General features: G+C 56.9%; 1 protein-coding gene across 4 annotated transcripts in view; it reads right to left on the minus strand.

The window, feature by feature from the left end:
• The window catches only part of IL11RA (interleukin 11 receptor subunit alpha), a 23,113-nt gene extending 2,301 nt beyond the window's left edge, over positions 1-20,812 (minus strand). For 2 of the 4 annotated variants that reach the window (XM_041421942.1, XM_041421945.1), the window contains exons 1-8: positions 20,671-20,812; positions 2,770-2,869; positions 2,364-2,424; positions 2,099-2,265; positions 1,816-1,930; positions 951-983; positions 398-561; positions 94-257 (exon numbers count right to left, since the gene is read on the minus strand). In XM_041421942.1, the coding sequence (XP_041277876.1) occupies positions 94-257; positions 398-561; positions 951-983; positions 1,816-1,930; positions 2,099-2,265; positions 2,364-2,424; positions 2,770-2,869 (804 nt within the window). In that variant the 5' untranslated portion in view covers positions 20,671-20,812. Of the gene's footprint in view, positions 1-93; positions 258-397; positions 562-950; positions 984-1,815; positions 1,931-2,098; positions 2,266-2,363; positions 2,425-2,769; positions 2,870-11,195; positions 11,245-20,670 lie in introns of those variants that run through there. The other 2 variants (XM_041421946.1, XM_041421944.1) reach the window with 2 other exon arrangements.
• Positions 20,813-21,456: the final 644 nt, after the last annotated feature.

The raw sequence follows: 21,456 nt of genomic DNA on the forward strand, positions 1-21,456 counted from the left end.
AGGAGGTGAGCTGTGGGGCAGGCAGGGGCACCTCTCCCTGGCCCAATGCACACCCTGCTCCTGTGCTGGCCCTGCCTCTCCTTGCACACTTACCACGGACCAGGAACGGTGGATGATGGGTCGGTACTGGAGCCGGAACCTTAGCTGGAAGTGGGGCTCCTTTGGCCAGGAGGAAGGGTACTTCCAGCTCACATGGAGTCGCCTGGGGGCCAGGGGGACGGGCTCCACCACCAAGCCCTCTGGAGGGTCTGGCTTAACTGTGGGAAAGGACAGGAAGCCCTTGTCACCCCACACTGCTGTGCTCGGGGGTGTAGGGTGCCCCCCTGTCACCCACAGGTAACTGCCCAGGGATGGACAAACCACTGACAGACAGATGGGTGGATGGCAGGGGACTCACTGATGGCCTGCATGGTGACATCAAGAAGGCGGTAGCTGAAGCCCAGGGGGTTCACCTCGGTGATGTTCAGGCGGTAGGAGCTCCAGAACTCTGACCTGTGGACGGTGCAGGTGCCGGGGCGGGATGGATCCTGCAGGCACAGCCCCACGTGCCCGTTCTTGTTCCTGCAGACAGGGAGGCAGGCTGGTGACATGTCCTACCCACCCACCATGCAGTTTCCAAATGCTGCCAAGGAGGTGCCATGGAAGACCCTCATGCCAAGACCCAGGTGGAAGAGGCAGCCCCTCAGGCTCAGCTGCACTCATCCTTCCAGAGTCTGGCATATCCCTCTGAGCATGACAGAAGGGACTCCCATCCCAGCTCCACACTCTGCCTGGGAAGATCCCTGAGGCAAAAACTCTTCTCCCAGACTCCCAGGGTAGCTGGGAAGTAGCTGGCCCCCTGATGGGGACCCCCAGCTCTTGCTCTGGGGTCCCTGCTGAAGACAGCAGCAGAGCCTTTGGGATGGGGGCCAGTCCCTAGGGAGCAGGATCAGGGTGGGAGTCAGTCCTACCTCCGCTTTTCTTCGCCTGTCAGGGATTTCTTCCTGCCATGGAGACAGATGGAAAAGCAGATGATTAGGATGAGGGGGCAGTAGAAAGTGAACCCCACCATGACCCAGAGGAGGGACAGGAGCCGCACTGCAAAGCAGCCCCACACTCCCACGCTGACATACACATGTGACAGCATGGGGGAAAGAGCTAAAACCATGTCCAGCTCTTCTAGTGAACAGCCTGGCAGCAGGAGCTGGCAATCCCAGGGAAAAGAAATGGGATACCCTTCCCTGCCTGGGATTTCATCACACAGAATAAAAAACACTGATAAAAGCAGCTCCCCAGAGCCTGGCTTCACCCTCCCCCCTAAAGTCTGCCAAATCCCATGCTTCCACTCCCCCTCCCTGTGGAGCCCCCGATGCTCCACTCAGCCCCCTCCCCACCAAGCCCTCGGCTCCTGCAGCTTTCAGCAGGGCTGTGCTTTATGAGCTCTATTTGACTTCAAAGCTGCCTGCTAATTTGGCTTGCAGGGATAATTAGAAGCAGCAATGCTGTCAGGGCTCCTTTCATCCCAAAGCATGCTGGGGTGTGGAGACTTGCAGATGACCTGCTTCTCTATTATTGCCCCTCTGGTGCTGGCAGAGCTGTCAGCAGGGAGCTGACAGCCCCCCAGTGCTGCTGAGACCCCCACTGAGAGCAAGCAAAGGCTTGGTGCTCTGCTCACCCCAAAACAGGACCTGCTCTGGGGTGCAGCACGGTCCTTGGGGCAGGAGGTGAACCCAGGACATGTGTGGGATGGCCAGATGGATTTGATGGTTATCCTTGGCTGTGACCCAGAGCTCACACCATAACAAGCTCATTCCATGCCCTATGGGGATACCTCACCTGTATGTGGTGATGTATCTGGTGGGAAGGAAGGTCTCCACACTGGAGGTCCAGGAGCAAGAGAAATTCTCATAGTCAGATGCTCTGCAGGACACAAAGGGAACTCCAGGCAGGTCTGGGGTCCGGGGGAAACAGCAGTCAGCGAGGAGTCCCCCATCCCAGAGCCCATCCAGCACACAGGGATGCCTGTGTCAACACCAAGCCCCCTTTTGGCAATCCCCTGGCAGGGCTGCAGGCCCCCCACTCCCCCTAGGACAGCCCAGCTCACAGGCATGCTACTCACGGCCCAGCCGCAGGGACACGCTGTGCAGGAGGCCGCCGTCCTCGCCATGGCAGCTGTATGTTCCCGCAGAGGCCAGGCTGGCGCTCGGCAGCACCAGGGATCCCTGCTGGATGGCTGAGCCCTCTGGCAGTGCCATGGCCCCTGCTCGCCTCCATCGCACGGGTGAGCTGAGGAGGAGACACCAGGCAGGCTTTGTGAGAGGACAGGCCTGCCCTATCAACCATCCCATTGGATAGATCCCGTGATGTGCACGGGAAAGTCTTACCTGGCACGGACACCAGGGCATGACAGGGTCACGTCGGTCCCCAGCTGTCCATACTGCACGCCTGGAGGGACACACATCCCCAGATGGGTGTTAGCACTCCATACCAGCCCATGCCAGGCCTGGGGGGGCAGGTGGGGAGCCCCTGGGGCTGTATCCCACAGCGGGCACTGGCTATGGGGTCTGGCTTCATGCAGGTACCACCACAGGGGCCTAGTAATGACTCGTCCCACTTGGAGCTGGGCAATGAGCAGAAACACAGGCAGGCCATCACTGCAGGATGTAGGGCTGTGTTTCACGTAGCCCTGGTAGGTCTGTTCCTCTCCGGGGGAAATGGGGTGCCCTCAGGGTCCTCTTGCCTGGGACATGGGGAGGGGTGCTGCAGGGGGGCGCTTGGTGGGGGTCTCACCTTCCTCTCCCCAGTCTTCAGGGATTGCAAAGGAGGCTGATGCCAGGGCTGCTGCGAGGAACACCATCACCCTGCCCAGGCCTGGGATGGAACTGCGCATCTGGAGGAGGCAGACAAGGGGAGGAGAGAGTGTTATTCCCTGCAATGGGGCAGCTGTTACAGTCCACAGCCCACAGTATTCCTGCAGGGCCTTGGCTCCTGCATCTCCCTCTCATTTCATCCCATCCTGCTGGGGACAGAACAGGGACTGAATCCCAGGACCCCAGCTGGGACATCTGGCAGTGTCTGTGCCACAGTCACAGCTGGTTCCCGGCTGCTGAGCAGTTCCCATGCCTGGAGCAGGGACACAGGGGGCAAACACTGACCAGGAGCTTAGGGCTGTGTGGGTTAGGGGGATTAAGGGTTCTTTGCCATTGCAATCCTGTGCGGGGAGCCTTGGCTGGCTCCCAACCCCAGGGTGGTCCAGAGACCTGTGCACATGCAGCTGGGGTGGGAAGGGACCAAGGAGAAATTCTGGCCTGTATTTACATGGCAGGTGACAGCAATCTGATCTAAACAGGCTCACACAGCCAGGGAGAGCAGGGCTGTGGTAGCTCAGGTTGTAGGAATCTCACATCACTGCCCCTGCCTGCACCCACTGTGAGGCTGGTCCAGGTAAGTCTCCATTTGTGGGAGAATGGCACTGAAATCCCTTCCCCACACTCAGTGATCACCAGTGAGAGGGGCAGGGGATGCAGGGGCAGGGATGTGTGCCCTTTCCATCCCAACCTACACCACTATGGGCATATCAGCCAGTGCCATCCTGGCCAACACAGCCAGGGTTGCCCTGTCCTGCCCTACCACTGTCACCCTGTCCATCACAGCCAGCAGTGCTCCACGGTACCCACCCCATCCAGCATTCTTTCTGTGCCAGCCAGCACTACCCTAAAGCATCCAGACCCACCTGCAGAGTCCTGCATCAGCAGGACATATCAGCCAATTTCACCCTGTCCATCCCAGCCCCATCTGTCTGTGCCGGCAAGCATCACCCCAGGGCATCCGTCCTGGCCAGCATCACACTATCCCTGCCAGGAGTGCCACACGGTCTCTGTCAGTCAGAAATGAATGATTTCTCCCTAGAAGACTTCCTCTGCCCACCCCTCACAACTGGACAGGCCTGTTTATTTACACCCACACTGCTGGGCTCTGCTCCCAACTGCAGGCAGGGGCTGAGGGCACATAAGGCAGTGAGCTCCCTGCCAGCCCCAAGAGCAGGCATAAATCTGCAGGCATAAATCTGCGTCCCCCTGGGTTGCACAGCTGACAGAGTGGAGGGAGGGATGCTCCAGCCCAGCAAAGGCACCCCAGAGCAGCAGCCAGTTCCCCTCCTGTGGCCGACTGCCCATGGCCACAGACCAAACCGCCTGGCGAAGGAAGCAAGAGCTACAAGGCAATCTGCTGCAGGGGGGAAGGCGTGCGGCACCCCACATCAACCCCGCGCTGAGCATGCCAGGCAGCCTCAAACACAAGCCCCAAATGTAAATAATTTCATGAGACTGTCATAAGCTTTTCCTACCAAACCACCCTAGAAATGTTCCCAAGAAATATCAGTCAAAAAGTCTCTGCCAAAACTATGCTGGTAAGTAACTGGGAACATTTGGCCTGAAAGTAAAATATTTTGGTGATGGAAAAAAAAAAAAGAGAAGAAGACAAAAATGAGTGTATTTTTTCTTAAAAGCAGGAACCAAAAATAACTCCAAAAACCACGTGGGCTAGAGTGAAGGAATAGTTCTGGGGGGAGGAGGAAGGGGAGTGGGTGTATGTGTGTGTGTCAGGAAGAAGGGAGAGTGTTAATATACAGAGAGAAAAATAGCTTAAAAATAAAACCATTTCTTCTCATGACCATCCTGGTTTTTCATTCAAACACTGCAAAGGGTATCCAGCCCATCTCCATAACGACCCTAATGGTTAAGCCTGGTTAGGGACCACTAACCTAGACCCCAACCCTAGTGCTCCCTAACTCTAACACTAAACCTAACCCTAAGACTGCTCATCCTGATGGCCAGTCCTCATCTTCCACCCTTCATCACCCTTTGTCCCAGGGTCCTCCCAGAGCTCCCCATCCTCACCCCAGCACCCCAAGAGCTCCCCTGTCAGCTCCCTCAGAGGGACACCCCTGCCAGCACAGTGTGAGAAGGCAGCCCCTCCAGACATGGTGACTCAGTAAATGACCCACATGAGCACTGCCAAAAACTATCCCTGGGGACACAGAATCACTGCAGAGAGAAGGAGCAAGCCCTTTCTTGCCTGCCCAAAGGCCAAAAACAAAAGAGGAAAGAGCCACAGAGCCGGAGAAGACCCAGAGCCCTCGTCTGCCCCAGGTGCAGAAGCAGGGCAGGGGGCCAGGTGCTACAAGACAGCCTGGCCAGAAAGGATCCCCTTATTTTCTGCCACCAAACTCCCTGGCCAAGGGAAAAACAGGCGTGCAAATGAACACAAGCATGTGAGTGGCCAGGCCTACCTTCCTTGGTGGCTCCACACCCCCACAGATGGGCACACAGGCAGAGAAAACATCCCTTGATGCTTGCACCAGCAGTGACACATTCTGGGGACACAGAGTCCCGGCACAGTGGTCCTGGAGCCGAGCCGGGACAGAGGGAACAATCAGAGCTTTTCTTCCTCCCTTCATGCTAATCCTGGCCAGAGAGACGTCTGCCGCCAGCCCGGGGCTGGGTGACATCCCGTTGCCACAGCCAGGGTAGAGGGACCCAGCTCAGCCCGGGGGTGTGGTTTGGTCCTGGTGGGAAGGGCAGCAGTGCTGGACCCTGCTCCCTCAGCACGGGATGCTCTTGTCACTGGCATGGTCAGGCTGACCAGGCAGCCTCTGGCACCCGTGGGTGTGAGCCAGAAATGTAAAATTTCACTCTCCATACCTCCCTGATCCTGCTGTTCTGCTGGGCACCATTTGAGCTCATGCAAAAGTTTTTGAGCAGTGCTGGGGAGAAGTCCTCACATAAGCCCCATCCTGCAGGCAAACTGAAGTGCTGTAAGCTAAAACTTCCCTCAAAACCATGGGCATGTGCACCGGCACCAATGCCCACATCGGGTGTGACAGTCCCCTTGGCATAACTGATCTGTGCCGTGGCCTGGCACAGCCCAGCAGAGATTCCTGGGGGAAGCCAACTTTCCATTGTGTTTAGTGCTTTGAAAGACATTGGGTTTTGTTTTCTTAGGTTTTTGTTGTATGGGTTTTTTTTTCCTTTTTTCTTTTTTTTTTTTTTTTTTTTTTTTTTTTTTTTTTTTTTTTTTTTTTTTTGCTTCATTTGAAGTTTCTCTTCAAAGCAAATGGGCTGCACACAGAGCTGGGGTGATGGGGACAGAGACAGAAGCAGATGACACAGTGCCTCAAGGCTGCAGATGGTAGTGTGAAGACTTGGGATGCTCCCCACTGAGCACAGAAAGCTGGGGTGCCTCTTAACCTCTTCCTAGGGTGGTCAGGGGCAGCATTGCTGCAGCAGAGCTATGGCACATAACCCAAGAGCACTTGGCAGCTCTGCCTACCCTGTGCCAGGCCTTGGTGGGAGTCACCCACCTGCAAAAAGCAATGGGCAGAGGCCCAAAGCTGGCTTTAATGTCCCAGAGATGGCACCACTCTGAGCATCCCCTGAGCTGGGGGAGCATCCCTGGCCCTGTGCTACAAACTCTCCTGTCTGCCAGTGATGGCTGTAGGAAGAATGTCCTACGCTGAAATGCAGAATACTGCAGGAATTCCCCTCTCCTTGTTTCCCTGCAGGGAAATGTGCCTCTGGAGCTGTGCCTTGCTAATCCCTCTGTACCTGAAAGGTCTGCAGAAGCACCATGCCTCACTCTGAGGAGCCATGGCATGGTCTGAGTACATCCCTGTGGCTGCTGATCTGCCCTGGAATCACCCCATCCCTGCAGCACTGTTGACTTCCACCATCACTGCACGAACGTGTGCCTGTGAGGGGAGCATCAGCCCCACTGCTGGATGGTTCCCTGCAACAGCCACCCCCCAAATGCTGCTGGCACCCTCCCTGGGTGCCCAGAGAAACCCAGCAGTGGGTGCTGGAGGGAACCATGTCCCCCACCACCACGAGGGCCACCAGGGCCATGCACAATCTCCCGGACTACCAGAAAGCACTGAGGCAATACCTTGCCCACCTTGGGCACAATACCTTGCCCACCTTGGGCACCATGGGGGTGATGCTCTGAGCACTGTCCCCATCCCAGTCCCCAGTGCCTTGGGGACCTCAAAAAGGGCTGTTTTCCTCTGCACCACTTCAGTAGGGTGCATGGGCCCCCATGCCTGCTGTGTGTGGGGTGGGGGGGGTACCATGCATTCTGGGCTGTGCCAGAACACACACATGTATAGCTGCAGCCAGTGCAACCCCAGTGCACTGGAATTACCCCAGTTAAACCAGTAAAACCATTTGGAGTCTTTCCCTGTGAGGCCAGTGCAGTCCCATAAGACCTGTGCACAGTCTGAACATAGGACTAAACCCAGTACTGTCCTGATGCAGGGCTTAACTAAGGGCAACTCAAATATTGGATTATGCCCCACAGCCCAGAAGAAGAATTAAATTCCACCCAGCCCAGGAGGACAATTAAATCCAGTGCAGTCTAAATGTGTGGTCAAACTCAGCCCAGCCCAGGAGTGAGGCTAAACCCAGCTCAGCCAAAATGTGAGGCTGGACCTAGCACAGGTCAAACATGTGGTTATGCCATGCTAGTGTGGGGTTAAATTCGGCACAGCTCAGGAGTGGAGTTGACCCACAGCTCAGCTCAAACACAGGGTTAACCTCAGCACAACCCAGTCATGGTGTTACACAGTTCAAATGTGGGGCTAAACCAAATGCAACCCTGGCTTAAGGTTAACCCCAGCTCAGCCCAAACACAGTGATAACCCCTAAGTTGTCCAGGCAATCACTTATCTCCACAGCCAGATACAATGCACATCTCCATCCAAACCAGACCAACCCCTTGGTGACACCCAGCTGACCCTGGCCCCACTGGTGTCCAAAGCCAAGCCCAAACCCCTCCATAACCCAAGGGTCACCTCTCTCCTCTGTGGGGCCAGCAGCTGTCAGCAGTTCCTGTGCTTGGGGCTGGTGCTTGGGGCTCCTACACACCTCAGCGTGCCAGCAGCCCCACGGAGGTCAGGCTCTGCTCCTACCCCAGCCGGGAAACTCTCACCCCAACACCCTGATTTCCGCTCTCCTCTGCTCCATCCTGCAGGAAGAAGTCTCTGGCTCCCGGCTGTAACTGGAGGCATCGGCAAGGGCCAAAACAGCGAGGGCTCTGTTAGCAGCCAGCAGCCCTGACACTGTGCCAGCTGGCAGAGCTTGCATTCCAAGGGGGGAGAGAAGGGGCGCCCCCCTCTCCATCCCCATCCCCACACTCCTCTCTCCAAAGCCACGTGCCAGAGACATTCCTAAAAATAATCTCCCGGCTCTAAAGACACCTACCAGCGCTGTAGCTGCAGTGCTGGTGGGTTTCTTTACAGCTTGGAGATTATTTTTAGGGTGGAGGCATGCAAGTTGGTGGGAGGGGGTGCTGCATCCCCACTGTCCTTGGCACATGGTTACAGGACAGGGATGGGCACAGTGCTGGATCTGGGGACAGGGGTGGGACCTGCCAGCAGAAAGCTGGGCCACCCTGTGATTACAGCAGGGTGGGAAAGGCTTTTCCTGTCCCAGGAACATTTTTGGATTTGGGACATTTTTCTGCTCCTGGGCTCAGTCCAGGCTGGCAGAGAATTAAGTGAGCACGCAGCTTCCAGTGCGGCAGAGCAGCCGGGCACCAGCCTGCAGCCTGCTCCCCCGGGACCATCTGCACCTCCCAGAACAAAGTTCCCCATAAGCTGGCCCTGGAGCTGATATAAGAGCGCATGCTTCCACAAATGCAGGGGACAGACATACATGTACATACCTGTGAACACCCCAGGCACACCCAGCTCCCTCTGATGCTCCTCATGAACTCCAGCCTGGGGCTGGGAACTCTGATTAGGAGCAGGGCCCCACAGCATCCCCCATAGGCAATGCTCCCCCTTCCCTCCCCTCCCCCTGCTCCAAAGCTGGCCAGAGCCCAAGAGCCATCAGGCTCAGCTCCATCCCTGAGGCACGAAGGCGCATGGGTCAGCCAAAACGCAGCGGGGCCAAAATAAACAGCTCACCTTACACAAATGCTCCCCCAGCTAGCAATTTGCTGTCACTCCTTTTGCAAAACAAAATCCCTTTTGGGCAAGAGAAGGATTTCAGGAGTCATTAAGGACCACCTGGGCAGCCATATAAAGCCATCAGCAAGGGGTGGCCCAAATAAAGCCACCAGCAAAGGGCGTCCCATTAACCTCGTGTACACCACCAGCAGTGTCCCTGTGGGAGAGGGGCAGGGGGATAGAAACTGCAGGTCCCCAACAATGTGTGATGTGGGGATAATGGTGCCAGTCTCCTTCACCTGGTGGGACAACCATGACCTGTCTTCTCCAAGCTTGGAGTCAACCCTACCTGCTTTTATAGAATCACTGAATAATTAAGGTTGGAACAGACCTCTGAGGTCATAAAATTTGCCACGTGGAGGTGGCTCAGGGGTGGCAGCTGGTTGCAAGGCACATGGAAGGAACAGAGGCTGGGAAAACACCTCACTGAGGGCAGCATCCATGCTCTCACACCACACTGCTTCCCAAGCCAATCAGATGGCAGTGCCCAAGCCAAAAGGAGATGGAAACGTGGCAAAAAGTGGAAAGAAGGGGAAAACATGGGGGCTGTAGTACAGGGCCAGGGGATGGGGGCTGAGCCTTGCCTAAGTTGAGAAGGTTGGAAAAACACCGTCCGGCTCATTTTTTGCAAGGGGAAAAAAACCCAGCCAAGTTCTGAAAGATTAAGTGTGATTGTATCCAAGAGGGGGAAAGCAGGGCCATGCAGTGAGTGTGCTGACACATCTCCTTCCCCAGTGCTGGAGAGAAGCCCCAGCCCCACTCGGGGCCAGCTCTGTTTACAGGCTCCTATTGTCTCTCTTTTTTCATTTGGATTCCCCCCCTCCAATGTTATAGTTCAGAGTAAACAAAAGCAAGCAGCCTCTCGCTCCAAACATTTCAGCCATCCCAAACTTTCTCTGGAGGGGGGCTGCCTGTGGAATTTTCCTCATCCAAAAGAATTTCGAAATGTTCCCGTTGCAGCCTGCTCTGACTGGAGGCCAGGACAGCTCTAAAATTCTTCACGAAATGCTTGAGCTGCCCTGTGCACTGCCACAGCTCCGGCTGTGCCCCAAAGCTCCCCCCATGCACAGAGAGATCCTCTGGCCTGGCCAGAGGGAAAGAGAGACACATTCCAGCCTGGATAATTCCCCATAACTCATCCCATTCACCTGAAGTGAGACAGCAGGCCTAGGTGAGGCTGGATCCTACCTTTCTATTTTAAGCTGCCACTTCACTTCTTATCGCTCCAAGTCAGCAGCGCTAGTGCGAAGTACTTGGGTGCACTGGGGGGTGTGTGTGGCAATGCACCCCAAGAAAACATGGTACTACCCTTTGCAGGCAGCATCTCCCTAGCACCAGGCAGAGGGGAGAGGATGCCGTGGGTGCCAGAGCTGCTCCTGGGAGGAGCACCTTGAGCACCAAGAGCGCTTTTTGCAGCAGTGATGCATCTTCGGTGCTGCTGCGTGACTGCAGGGCAGGTGGAGAAGGAAGGGATGGTGTGCTGACACACCCCCGAGGATGGAGTGGGGGCACAGCACTGTGCCCTGCACACCCCTGTTAGATGGTGTGTGGAAGGGAGGAAAAAATGTACTCCAGGATGAGCCACGTGCTGGGTGCCACCTGAGTGTGCTGCTGCTCCTCGGCACACGTCGTGCTGTCAGGGTATGCACCCCGGTCCCAGAGGAGGTGAACCAGGGACCCCCAACAGCTCTCTTGCCTTTGGCTAAGTCCAGATATGAGGTGCAGCCCATGAGACCCTGGCGTAAGGGTGCCAGCACTGCTCTGCCTGCTGGTAATGGGGGCACTGGAGGTAGATCCTGAAACAACTGGAAGGGGAAGAGCCCAGCTAAGAAGCCCCACAAAAAGCCAACACTTGCAGGAAGAAGTACCTAAAGCTCAGTCCAGTGTGGATTTGGATGTCAGTGCAAGCCATTGGAGTGGCCTGGAATGCTGATGTCCCTTGTCTGCTGTCCAGAACAGCCCTTAAATAGGTTTCACTGGGTAGGTGGTCCTGTAGCCCGAAACACAACCCAACATGCTGGGGAACCCCCACATCCTCCCTCCCCAGGCACACACAGATTTTGGGGACTGCAACCCCTCGATGAACATGCTGTTCTCCACCCCAGGAAGGCAAAACATTGCTGGTACCTGCTGCACCTCCCACCCACAGCATCCCACCCTGGTGGGCACAGAGCCCTGTGCCACCACAGCAGCACTGGCAGGGGAGAGATACCTCAGCTCCACGCCGGGCTGGAATCTTGCTGTGGGACAGGGCTCTGCCGGGTGCCCCCGCTGCCTCTGCACCATCTCCCTGCGCCGCCTCGGTGGGTTCTCCTCCTCCACGGAGGTTGCTCAGTGGTTTGGCGTGGGAGCGGTCCTACCCCCCCAACCCCAGCAGCCCCCTCCCCTATAAAGGGGCCAGGCAGCGGCTGTGTGGGGAGCAGAGCCCCCGACACAGCAGATGGGGTCTGTAAAGTGAGGCTCCCGCAGGTGTGTTTGCCTTGGCCGGGGCTCAAGCCCGTCCAATTAGAGCTATAGAAAACATATCTTACAAAAAAAACGAGGGGGGAAAAATAATCCTCTCCCCTGCGCTGGGGCCCAGGGTTTGGCCGGGGTTTCTCGGCAGGCCAAGCGCAGGCGATGCAGGCTCTGCTGGCAGCAGCCCGGGGAGGGCGGGATGTTTGTGGATATTAAAATGCAGTCGTAAAGTAGAAGAAAAGGGCAGCCTTGTTTCAGAACGAGTCTCCGAGGCTTTCCCCTCTCCCGTCATGCTCGGCACCTGGCCGGCAGCACGAGCAACTCCCCCTTCCCACAGCCTCCCCAGCCACCCCCAGCTCACCCAAGGGCTGAGGTGCTCTCAGTGAGACCCCATCCCTCATGGACTGAAACTCATTGTCTCCAGGAGGGAGCAGATTTGGCAGGGTCTCCCTCTACAGAGACCCATATTGGGTCAACATTACAGCTGTGATTCTGTAAAACCCACCCCTGCACGTCCCTTCCTTGTCACCCTTGCAGCTCTCTGCTTTCCCTTGTCCATTGCCCTGCCTGCTTGGAGCCAAGGCTGCCAGGCTCCAGCTCCTTGGCAGCAGCCACATGGCAGCACCACTGTTACTCCACTGGTTGGCCTCTCCCTGCCTCCCTGCTGGACCTAAAATAAGCTGGATGGTCTTTTGGTCAAGGCTTCAAATTATTCACAGGCACCCAACACCCTGCGCCCACGCAAAACAAGGGGGACATGGCAGGGTCCCGTGGGGATCCTCCCATTCCCAGGGACCCCAAAAACCTCTGGAGAAGCCCTCTCCTTGGGATATCTCCCCAAATCCATCCCTGAAGCAGGATGCTTCCTCTCCACAGCATCACCTCTCTCTCCATGCTGCCATGTCCAGCTCTGGAAAGTCACAGCAGGAGGCTGGGAAGTAATTGCAGGCATCAGCTCAGCGAGGGTGGCTCCATCCCAGCCCACCTCTTCAGCTGGAGATGCCCAGTGCACATCTGGCTTCACCACTGCCTTCTGCCCCCCTTCCCAGCCTAGTAAGGAGGGACTTTGTTCTGCCAGCCTGGAAGGCCCCCCTTCCCCATCCATCCCCGCCCCCATCCCTCTCCCTTTGCCTGTACGGGCTCTCCAAGCCCCCGTCCCCCTGCCCACGGGGACCCGAGGCACATCGCATCCCCAGCCACGGCCCAAATGACTAAGGCCCCGGCGAGCGAACCGGGTGCCGCCGGGGCGAGCAGGGCTTGTCCCTTGGCCGCGCTCCCTCCCCGCAGTGGTGAAATCACGTCTGGAGAAAGCCCGGGGAGTGAGGCGCCGGGCCCCCCCGCTGCTTCCCAGCGAGGATGCTCGCTCCCCGCCTGCCAGCCCCCGCTCTGCACACCCCACATCCCAGCAAAGGGGTGCTCCAGGCACGCAGCCTGCAGCACAGCCTCATACCTCATCTCCTCCTCCTCCTCCTCCTCCTCCTCCTCCTCGCTCCGGATCCCATAGCAGCATCCCAGCTGTGGAAGTGGCTGTGAGAAGTGGAAACGCAGCAGCGAGCCCCAGATGCTCGTAAAAGTGCTCCCGGGGAGTGGGCAGGAACCTCTAATCTCCCTGTAACTTCTGTGAACCCGCCAGAGGCTGGGGGGCAATGGGGGGGTGGAGCGGCTGGCGGGGGTCCCCCTCTCGCTGACACAGCACCCCCTCCACGGCAGAGCAAGCTGGCTCATGGAAGGAGCTGGTGGCTCGGGCTGCCTGGAAGCAGCCCCGGGCAGCACCAGAGGGGACAGCGAGGGACGGGCCACCAGCGCTCGGCCTCGAGCTGTCACGCGGCACGTGCCGGCTGCCACGGGGGGTGACAAATGCGGCCCTGGAAACGCCCCCGCCGGCACGGGAGCGTGGCTCCGGGTTAGGGTTTAATTATCTGCCTTCCTCCGCAGCCCATGCTCTGCGCTCCCTGAACCGCCACAGGGACCCCGGGAATGTCGTCCATCCCCCCGCTGGCCGGGGCTGCTGGCATGGAGCGAGCAGGGCTGCGGCGGGGAGCTGGCTGGGAGCACGCCGAGGCTGCAGCTGGGGGCTATAAAAAGCACGGCTGTGGTATGCAGCGAGGCACTGAGAGGGGAATAAAATAAAATCAGGTGGTGGATGAGTCGGGTGCTTGCTTCTGCACCGGGTCTGGAGACTGTGCCGCTCCCCATCACCCCTTCCCTGCTCCCTGCCCGGCTGACTCCCGGTGAGGCTGGGGCAGAGCGGGGAGCTGGGATTTGGCAAAGGGTGGAAGATGCACGGTTGGGTTGGCGGGGAGTGGAGGGGGTCAAGGCTGGGGAAACAATCGATGGCTGTCTCATACATGGGCTCCTGCCCGGGATGGAAGCATTGCCGCCACCCCTTGTCCAGCTCAGAGACGCCTGATCCAGGCACTCAGTCTTCTGGCAGCTCTCACCAGAGGATTAACCGTGTGCTGATGGACGGCCAGAGCTGCCTTTGCCAGGAGAGAGCCCCACCATCCCCCAGCACCCGGGTCCTCGTGGGGACCCATCCAGAGGGGACAGTAACGCCGCAAGCTGGGTACAGAGAGGGCTCCCCCGAGGCCGGCAGGAGCTCCCTGCCCACGGACCAGCCGTGTTTGCACAAGTCTGAGCAGAGGAAGGTCAGATAATTTTAAAACTGAATAAACAAGGAGAGAAGGCAATGCCAGAGCTCGCCCTTCTCAGTAGGGATGCCCAGAAGCAGAGCACAGCACCCGCAGCACAGCTCTGCCCTGCCCAGGGGTTCACATCCCCCTGAGAGAGCTGGAACAGAACCACAACCAGGGGCCTCCCTTTTCCACAAGGAGCTCCCAGCTGAGTCAGTGTTGGCAGCAGGGAGAGCAGCTCCTGCTTGGTTCTGCAAGATTCCTCTGGTCTCCACAGGGAGGCACCCCACCCTGGGACCCCCATCCCACTGGGAACAGCACCAGGGCTCGCCTGTTCCCTGGCCACAATGCACAATGTGGTCTTGGGAATGAACAAAGAGGAGAAAAGAAAATAGTAAAATTGTTTGTAGGTCAAAAGGAAAATGAAAAAAAAAAAGAAGTTTGTGTTTTTCATGCCAAAAGGAAAATGAAAACCAAAACATTTTGTTCTAAATGATAGGCCTTGTTTAGTTTTCAGTGGTTTTACTTTTTAAAAAAGGTTTGAGTTAAATCGAGCTAAATTTGTCTTCCAAACATTACCTTGGGGCAGGGAATAAAATAAATTGGAAAAAAAAAAAAGAATAAATCAAAACATCTCATTTGGAAAATGTCAAGAGCAAAACGCGACGGCTTTCCAGCCTGGGAGAACCGCAGCCGGGCGCTGAACCCAGCCTCAGTTCACAACTTGTGATGGCCCCCCCCCACCCCAAAGCAACTTTTTTTCCCAGAAAATAAAGCAACTACTGTGCCAATTGATGGCTGGCATGGCTCGTGCCCTGGTGCCTGGCTCCCATCAGGGATGCCCCCACTGCCCATGCCAGCCCTCAGGACCTGCTGGAGCACGGAGAGGCCCTGCTACAATCAGCAGCCATGTGCATGAGCTGAATCTGAGCTGAGCTGCTCTCCAAAACTCCTCTTTAAATGTCTTTTCTATTAGGTCAGCATTCCTGCGTCGCCCAGGGAAGGTGGTTACGGCCGGCAGCCCGGCACACAGGCTCCTCGGTGCTTGCTGCTGGCTCTCCGACAGCAAGCAGCCTGCCCACGCTATTAAATTACTGAGAAAAATGGATCGTTTCACCAAAAATTAGGTGCAGGAACCTCTCACACAGTGGCAAAGCGAGCTGGTAATTGGAAATTCATAGAGCTGGCCACAAATGCTGCCTCTGGCTCTGCTCCACCCTCCTCTGGTTGTGGTGAGGGATGGTAGAGAGGCATTTGCTGCCATCCCTGAAATGTTGCTGCTGATGGAGATGCAGCAGCCACGTTGCCAGCAGCAAATGTGAGGTCCCCCACATATCATTGGAGGGTTAAATGCTGCTGTACAGTCCCTCTGACCTTGATAGGTGGGGAAAATAGGTGAAAAAAGCTCTCAGAGACCTTTCCAAGCACTGGAGGAAGAAAGTTCTTCATGCACAGCTCACCATCAAGCACCCTGCTGGGGACATGTCTCGTGGGGACATAGTTTGGGGATGCAGCAGGACACGCTGCCCCAGCACCATTCCACTCTTAGAGCAGCACCCCAGGGGTGCTTCCCCAGAGACCATGCCTTGCTCATCTATCCCTCATCCATCCCAGGCACAGGGTAAGCACCACTGCTGCTCCATCAGAGCTTGGGCATCTTACCATCCTCCTGAACCACTCTGAGCCCAAGCCTCAGTGCCTTGAGAGCTCAGAGCTCTCCAAGACATCTTCAGGGCCAACCAGGCAGCTTCAGGAGCAAAAAGCTGGGAAGGAGGAATGTGGATGTACAGCAGATCAAGAGCTGTGTCAAGGTACTCTGAGAGACCAGTCCCTCACACTGACTGCTCCCTGTGCCAGCACAGGAAATGGAGGCACTCATCTTCCTTGCTATGTCCACTGTTTTTTGTATGCTGGGGGACAAAGACTGAGGGCACACTCCCAGCTGGAAAGGGGAAATGGAGCTAGGCACAGGATCAGGGAGGCCAGAGAAAACGGATGCCTTCCCTGGCACAGCCACGCTCCAGCCATGAAGCTGCAAAACTCAAAGCCAGGATGGGGTGGAGCAGCCTCAAGGGGGCCATGAAACAGCCCAGCGGGAGCCTTGCAGGAGCTAAAAAAATCAAAAGCGGCCGAAGCACTGAGGAACCCCCGGGGTTGCGTGTTGGCCCTTGCAAGACAAGGATGGAGCAATAGCTGGTTGGGTCCACCAGCTCCTCCTAAGTCTTGAGGCCTCAGGCAAAACTCATGGAAAGCAAAGACTCCTGCAGACCTCCCCAGCAGCCGGGGGCTGGCCCTGGCCCTGTAAGGAAGTCTGGAGAGGTGCCAGCTGGCCTGGGCACCCTGCGTGACAGCGGCTTTTGCAAAACCACGCTGGGCCACTGGGCCGGGCCATCCCTGGAGACCTTTGCAGGGCTGTTGCAGCACAGCTGTTGTGAGCTCTGTCGCAACACTGGCACGGCACTGGGCTGGAACACAACGAAGATCCTTCATGACAGAACCCTTTCTGGTTCTCCCTATCTATTTTTGCAGGAAGGTAAGGGCTGAACTGCGCCTTTCATGATGTTACTGAATTCAAAAGGCACTGATGCCCATGCCAACCTTCATAAAAAAGGGACTGGTGATGTGCCTTTGGGACTATTGGTCTGGCTAGGATGAAAGCCTTCTGTCCCAAAGGAAGGGGATGGTGAAAGCACAGGAAGCCAAAGGAAACAGCTGGACAGGCACAGCCACGCCAGCCTGGGGGCTCCAGGGACGCTGTGCCAGCCCCACTGCCTCCCACGTGCTCTTCTGTGAGGACATCCACACCCCCAGCAGGATGGCAGGCAGCAGCCCCAAGCCCTGTCTGGAGCTCCCCAAGGTGGGATGACACTTAGCTACTGCTGAGCACAACATTCCTCAACATCAATGGGCCAGAACACCCTCCCCAGACAGCTGCAGAGATGATGGTCCACCAAAGCTGGAAGCTTCTTCCTTCCCTTCTTCCCCTCAGTGTGTCATCAGCGCTGGCTTCTCAACAAGGGTTGGCATGCCTTGTTTTCACTTGGGAGGTGAAATAAACCAGAAGATGCCCAAATGATTTTCTTTCCACAATAAGGATTTCATTAGATGGTGGAGCCCTGAACTTTCCACCTCTCCCTATACGGCAATCTCTGTGGGTCCATAACCATTTTCATTAGGCAGTTTCTATTTTGGCTGTCTCCATACTGAGAGGAACGGACCAGAGCTGAGCAGCCTCTGGGGAGCCCCAGGCTGATTTCCAAAGTGCTTTCAGCATCCTCCCTTCTCCTGACCAGTGCAGTCTTGCCTGCATGCAGGCCATCGCTATTTGCATGGGACAGCCCCATGTTCAACCACATCAGATCTCCTGAGGTCCCTCCAGCCTCCTTGTCCTCCCTAAAAACATCTTTAGGAAACATACATGAGCAGGTGGACATGATCTTCCCCTGCCCAGACTCTTCCAAAATTCCTCAAAAGCCTTTTCAGCAATGACCAATGCCTGCTGCAGCAAGCCCAAGCTGTGCTGGCCAGATGAGAGCAGTGAGACCTCAGTGAGCAGTCCTGGTAAGACAGAGCCAAATCAGGTCTTGATATATTTCTTGTCCCTCTTTTCCTGGATGCCCCAAACTCAAACGAGAGTAGGAGGAGCATTTTTCTGCCATGCCTCGGATTTGTACCACTAGAGGGAAGGAATTGCACCTTCCAACCCACCCATCCACCTGTACTGGACAGCTTGGCAGATGCTCCAGGGGCTGCAGGTGCTGTGACCTTTCAAAAGAGCCCAAAGCTCACCCCATCCCACTGCCATGCCAGGGTGACTCAGAAACTGGAAAGCAGTCAAACTTGAGAGATAATTCCTAATCACACACTGATCCCTGCAAACCTGCTACTAATCTCCAGAGGAATTTTCCTTTTTCCAAGGAAATGGTCCACAGGAATCTTGCTGTTGGAGAAGACTCAACCACAACTGCAAGGCATCTGCCCTTCCCCACCTTCATAACCTGGATGGGAGAAGAAAACCACCACTGGGAGGCACAGAGAGATTTGCTGGTAGAAACTCAGGTTATAAGGTCATGGCATCCGTGGCCAGAGAGATTTGGTGATTTTCACACATGCGATGCTGTTGTAACCACAGGAACACTTAGAAAAACCAAAAACTCTCTAAACATCCCAGCAAGCCAACTCAGACATCCCAGGGCTAATCCCTTATGCTGGCATTGTATCAACATCCCAAATGCTGCTGAAGATCCCATGTGTTGCCTTTAGGGAAGAGCTTTCATACCATCCAAGCTCTGTCCTTGGCCATATCTTCAGCAGGGGCAGAGCCACCCTCTTTCCTGCCTAAACAAGAGGAGGGGAAACAAGCTGTGAGAGATGCTGAAATTTTCCAATGGGAGAAAAGCAGAGACACAAGCCGGCACCTGCCCCTCCCGCGGGAAGCATCTCACAAGGGGTTTTCCTCCAGAGCCAAACCAGCGGGAGAAGAGGAGGCAAGAATCCTTTGGCTTGCTTAACCTAATGAGGAAGCTATAAATATAGCAGGGTAAACACCAGAGAGGGAGAAGAGGTCTTGAACTAAAAGCACAATGTTGGCACAAACCCATAGGGGAATAAGCTCTCCAGGAACGCATTCGGCAGGAAACCAGAGGGAGGTTGAGGCCTGTGTGAGCAGGAAGAGCCTGGAGTTGCCTTTGAACAAGAGCAGAGTGGAAATAAAAGGTTTAAATTGAATGCTCAGCTAGTTCATGGCAGGTGAGGATGCCATGAACTGTTGCCATCCATGAGGGTTTCCCCACTCAGGATGGTCCAGGTGGGCTGCGTGAGAAGGGCAGCAGAGGCAGGACACCTTTACGTGTGGGCTGCAGCTGTGGGCCACCTCGGTGCCCACCCAGCATGACAGCTTCTGATAAGCCCAGCAGCTGCAAAGGGGAACTGCTGCTGCTGCCACGATGAAAACGGCGGGGAGACTCACTGCGCCGTGAGTCATTCATTCATCCTTCACAAACAGGGCCTGCACTTGGCCAAGCATCCTCCTCCCCCCGCCGCTGGGACAGCTTGCTGGGACAGGGAAAAAGTGGCTTATTAGATATAATCAAGTCAAGTTTTCCCCTCCCTGTGAGGTTCCTCTTCCTGGAATAGGAAGCACAAGACCAGAGCTGCTTTTCTTCCACCTTCCTGCAGGCTCTGCTATTAGCTGCACCCTCCAGGGAGCCCCCTCCCCACCCTACTGAACCCCACATACCCTGTTCACCCACTGCAGGTGACATCCAGCCCTGAGCACAGCCCTGCTGTCACCAGTTTGACCCTGTTCCCCACCTCCAGTCCCACTTTGGCTGCCAAGGTCGGTTTGCAGCTCTCTGGAGAGCACATATTGCCTCTTTTGTTTCTGCCCAAAAGGTGCCAGGTTGGTGGAGCAGAGGGTGTATAGGTGATGAGGGGGAATTGTGGCCATAGCTCATCCTTGTCCCTACTACAGGAGGTCCTCCACCAGCTCCCAGCTCCCTGTTAAGATCCTTTCCCTGTGCCAGGCTGGGATGATATGTGCCTCATGTCACTGCACACGCCGTAACCTTGCTGCGACCTGCCCTCCTGTAAACAGGTGAGTGCAAACGCGCCACCTCCTCCTGCAAACACAACAGCCAGACATGGGGCAGTCACCTCCTGGCATATAAGGTGCTTGAGCAGCCCCAGAAGTCTCAGCTCTGGCTATGCCACTAATGCCAGCCAGTCCAACACCATTTTGTGTGCATGGCAACACATCTGTGAGCTGCTGCAGCGCTGGGTTTCTTCCCATGGATGGGGACCAGGCACAAGGTACCCTCAGGCCCCATCACAGTGGAGTCACAGTCGCTGACAGTGATGCCCAAGCCAAGCTCAGCCCGTTGGACACCTCTGACAGCCTTCACCAGCCCAGAGGCAGAGCTTGGAGGGGACCTTGTGGGTGACACAGCCAGCCGGTGAGGGTGGTGGTGGGCACAGCCCAGGGCTGGCCACTCAGCAGGGCTGGCACGGGACAGACAAGCTGGGATTGACACAGCATCCCGGGGCAAGGAGGGTCAAGGCAGGCAGAGCCCTGCCAGCGCCCGCGCATGGGAAAGCGCCTCTCTCAGCGCCTCTCCTAATTGGGAGCAGCTTTTCCCTGGACCCCCCAGGAGAAGAGGGGGCCCTGCCAGGGGGGCGCTTTGCCTGGCATTCCAGTCTTTCTCCAGAAAACTCCCTTCAGAGACAGCAGGGGTGTCCAAATCGGGAATGGTAGGGAGTGGTATGTGGAGGCTGGGGAAGGGGCTCAAACATCCCAGCCCAAGAACATCCGTCCCCCGAGCATCTCCGGGCAAGGCGGAGGCGCGGAGGGCGGAGAAGGGGGAGCAGCACTGGGAACCCACAAGCAGCCGGGAGGGACCGGGAGGGCAAGTCTCTGGCAGCTGCTTTGCGAGGGGGCACAGACACACAGACATCCACACACACCCGCACAACTTTCTCCACCGGGCAGCAAACAGCTCCGGGAGCTGCCTGACCGCAGCCGCGCGTCCCTCACCGCGAAGCCGGGGCGGCGGCGCCTCGTTCCCCTCGCGGGCTGGGGACCGGGGGACTGTTCCCTACCTTCCTGCGTGGCGCCGCGGCTATGTGTCCATGGCGCTAGAGGAGCGGGAGCCGGGCCGGGAGCGGGAGCGGGATCGGGATCGGGAGCGGGGCGCCCGCACCGGGCTGGCTGGGGCCGGTAGCGCAGGCGGTGCGAAGCCGCCGGGGCTGCCGCCGCCGCTCCATTGGAGCAGGGCTCTGCCAATCTGCCGCCACCACCCCGGGACGCTTCCTGCCTGTGAGCCGCCCCCCGGGACCGGGAGGGATCCGAACTTGCGGCCCGCTTCTTGCCCGGGATTCGCGGTCCCCCCCGAGGATCCCCGTCTCAGTCCGGCCGCAGCGCTGGGATGGGGATCCCACCGTGGCGCACTGATGTGCGGTGCCCTCCGGAGCGCGGGTGTTCCCCTGAGGCTCAGGAACCCCCCGAGAGTGCACATCCCTTCCCGGTGCTCTCGGGGGTCAGCATTCACCAACCGTGCCTGCCCCCATCCCTGCATCCTGGAGGAGTGGAGGCAAGCAGGTCCTGCCTGTGACTCAGTTTCCCTTGCCCCTGGGCTGGCCATTTCTTTGGGGTTTATTATTGTGGTGATTTATTTGATGGGGAGCATGCAGGGTGAAATCTTGCCTCCCAGGTTTGTGTCCCTGGGTTGAAGAAAATGCTCATTCCTCCTCTCAGCTTGTGGTGTGTGTTTGCATCTCTCTTTTGCAGGACACATCCACCACCCAAGCTGCTTTCCCTTGGAAATAGGTTTGGTTTGCCATTTTATCACAGTGAAAATTCTCAAGAGGAAAAAAATTTGTTGGAAG

Source organism: Onychostruthus taczanowskii, unplaced genomic scaffold, assembly GCF_017590055.1.
Source record: "Onychostruthus taczanowskii isolate IOZ18803 unplaced genomic scaffold, ASM1759005v1 scaffold70, whole genome shotgun sequence".
Taxonomy (NCBI): Eukaryota; Metazoa; Chordata; class Aves; order Passeriformes; family Passeridae; genus Onychostruthus; species Onychostruthus taczanowskii.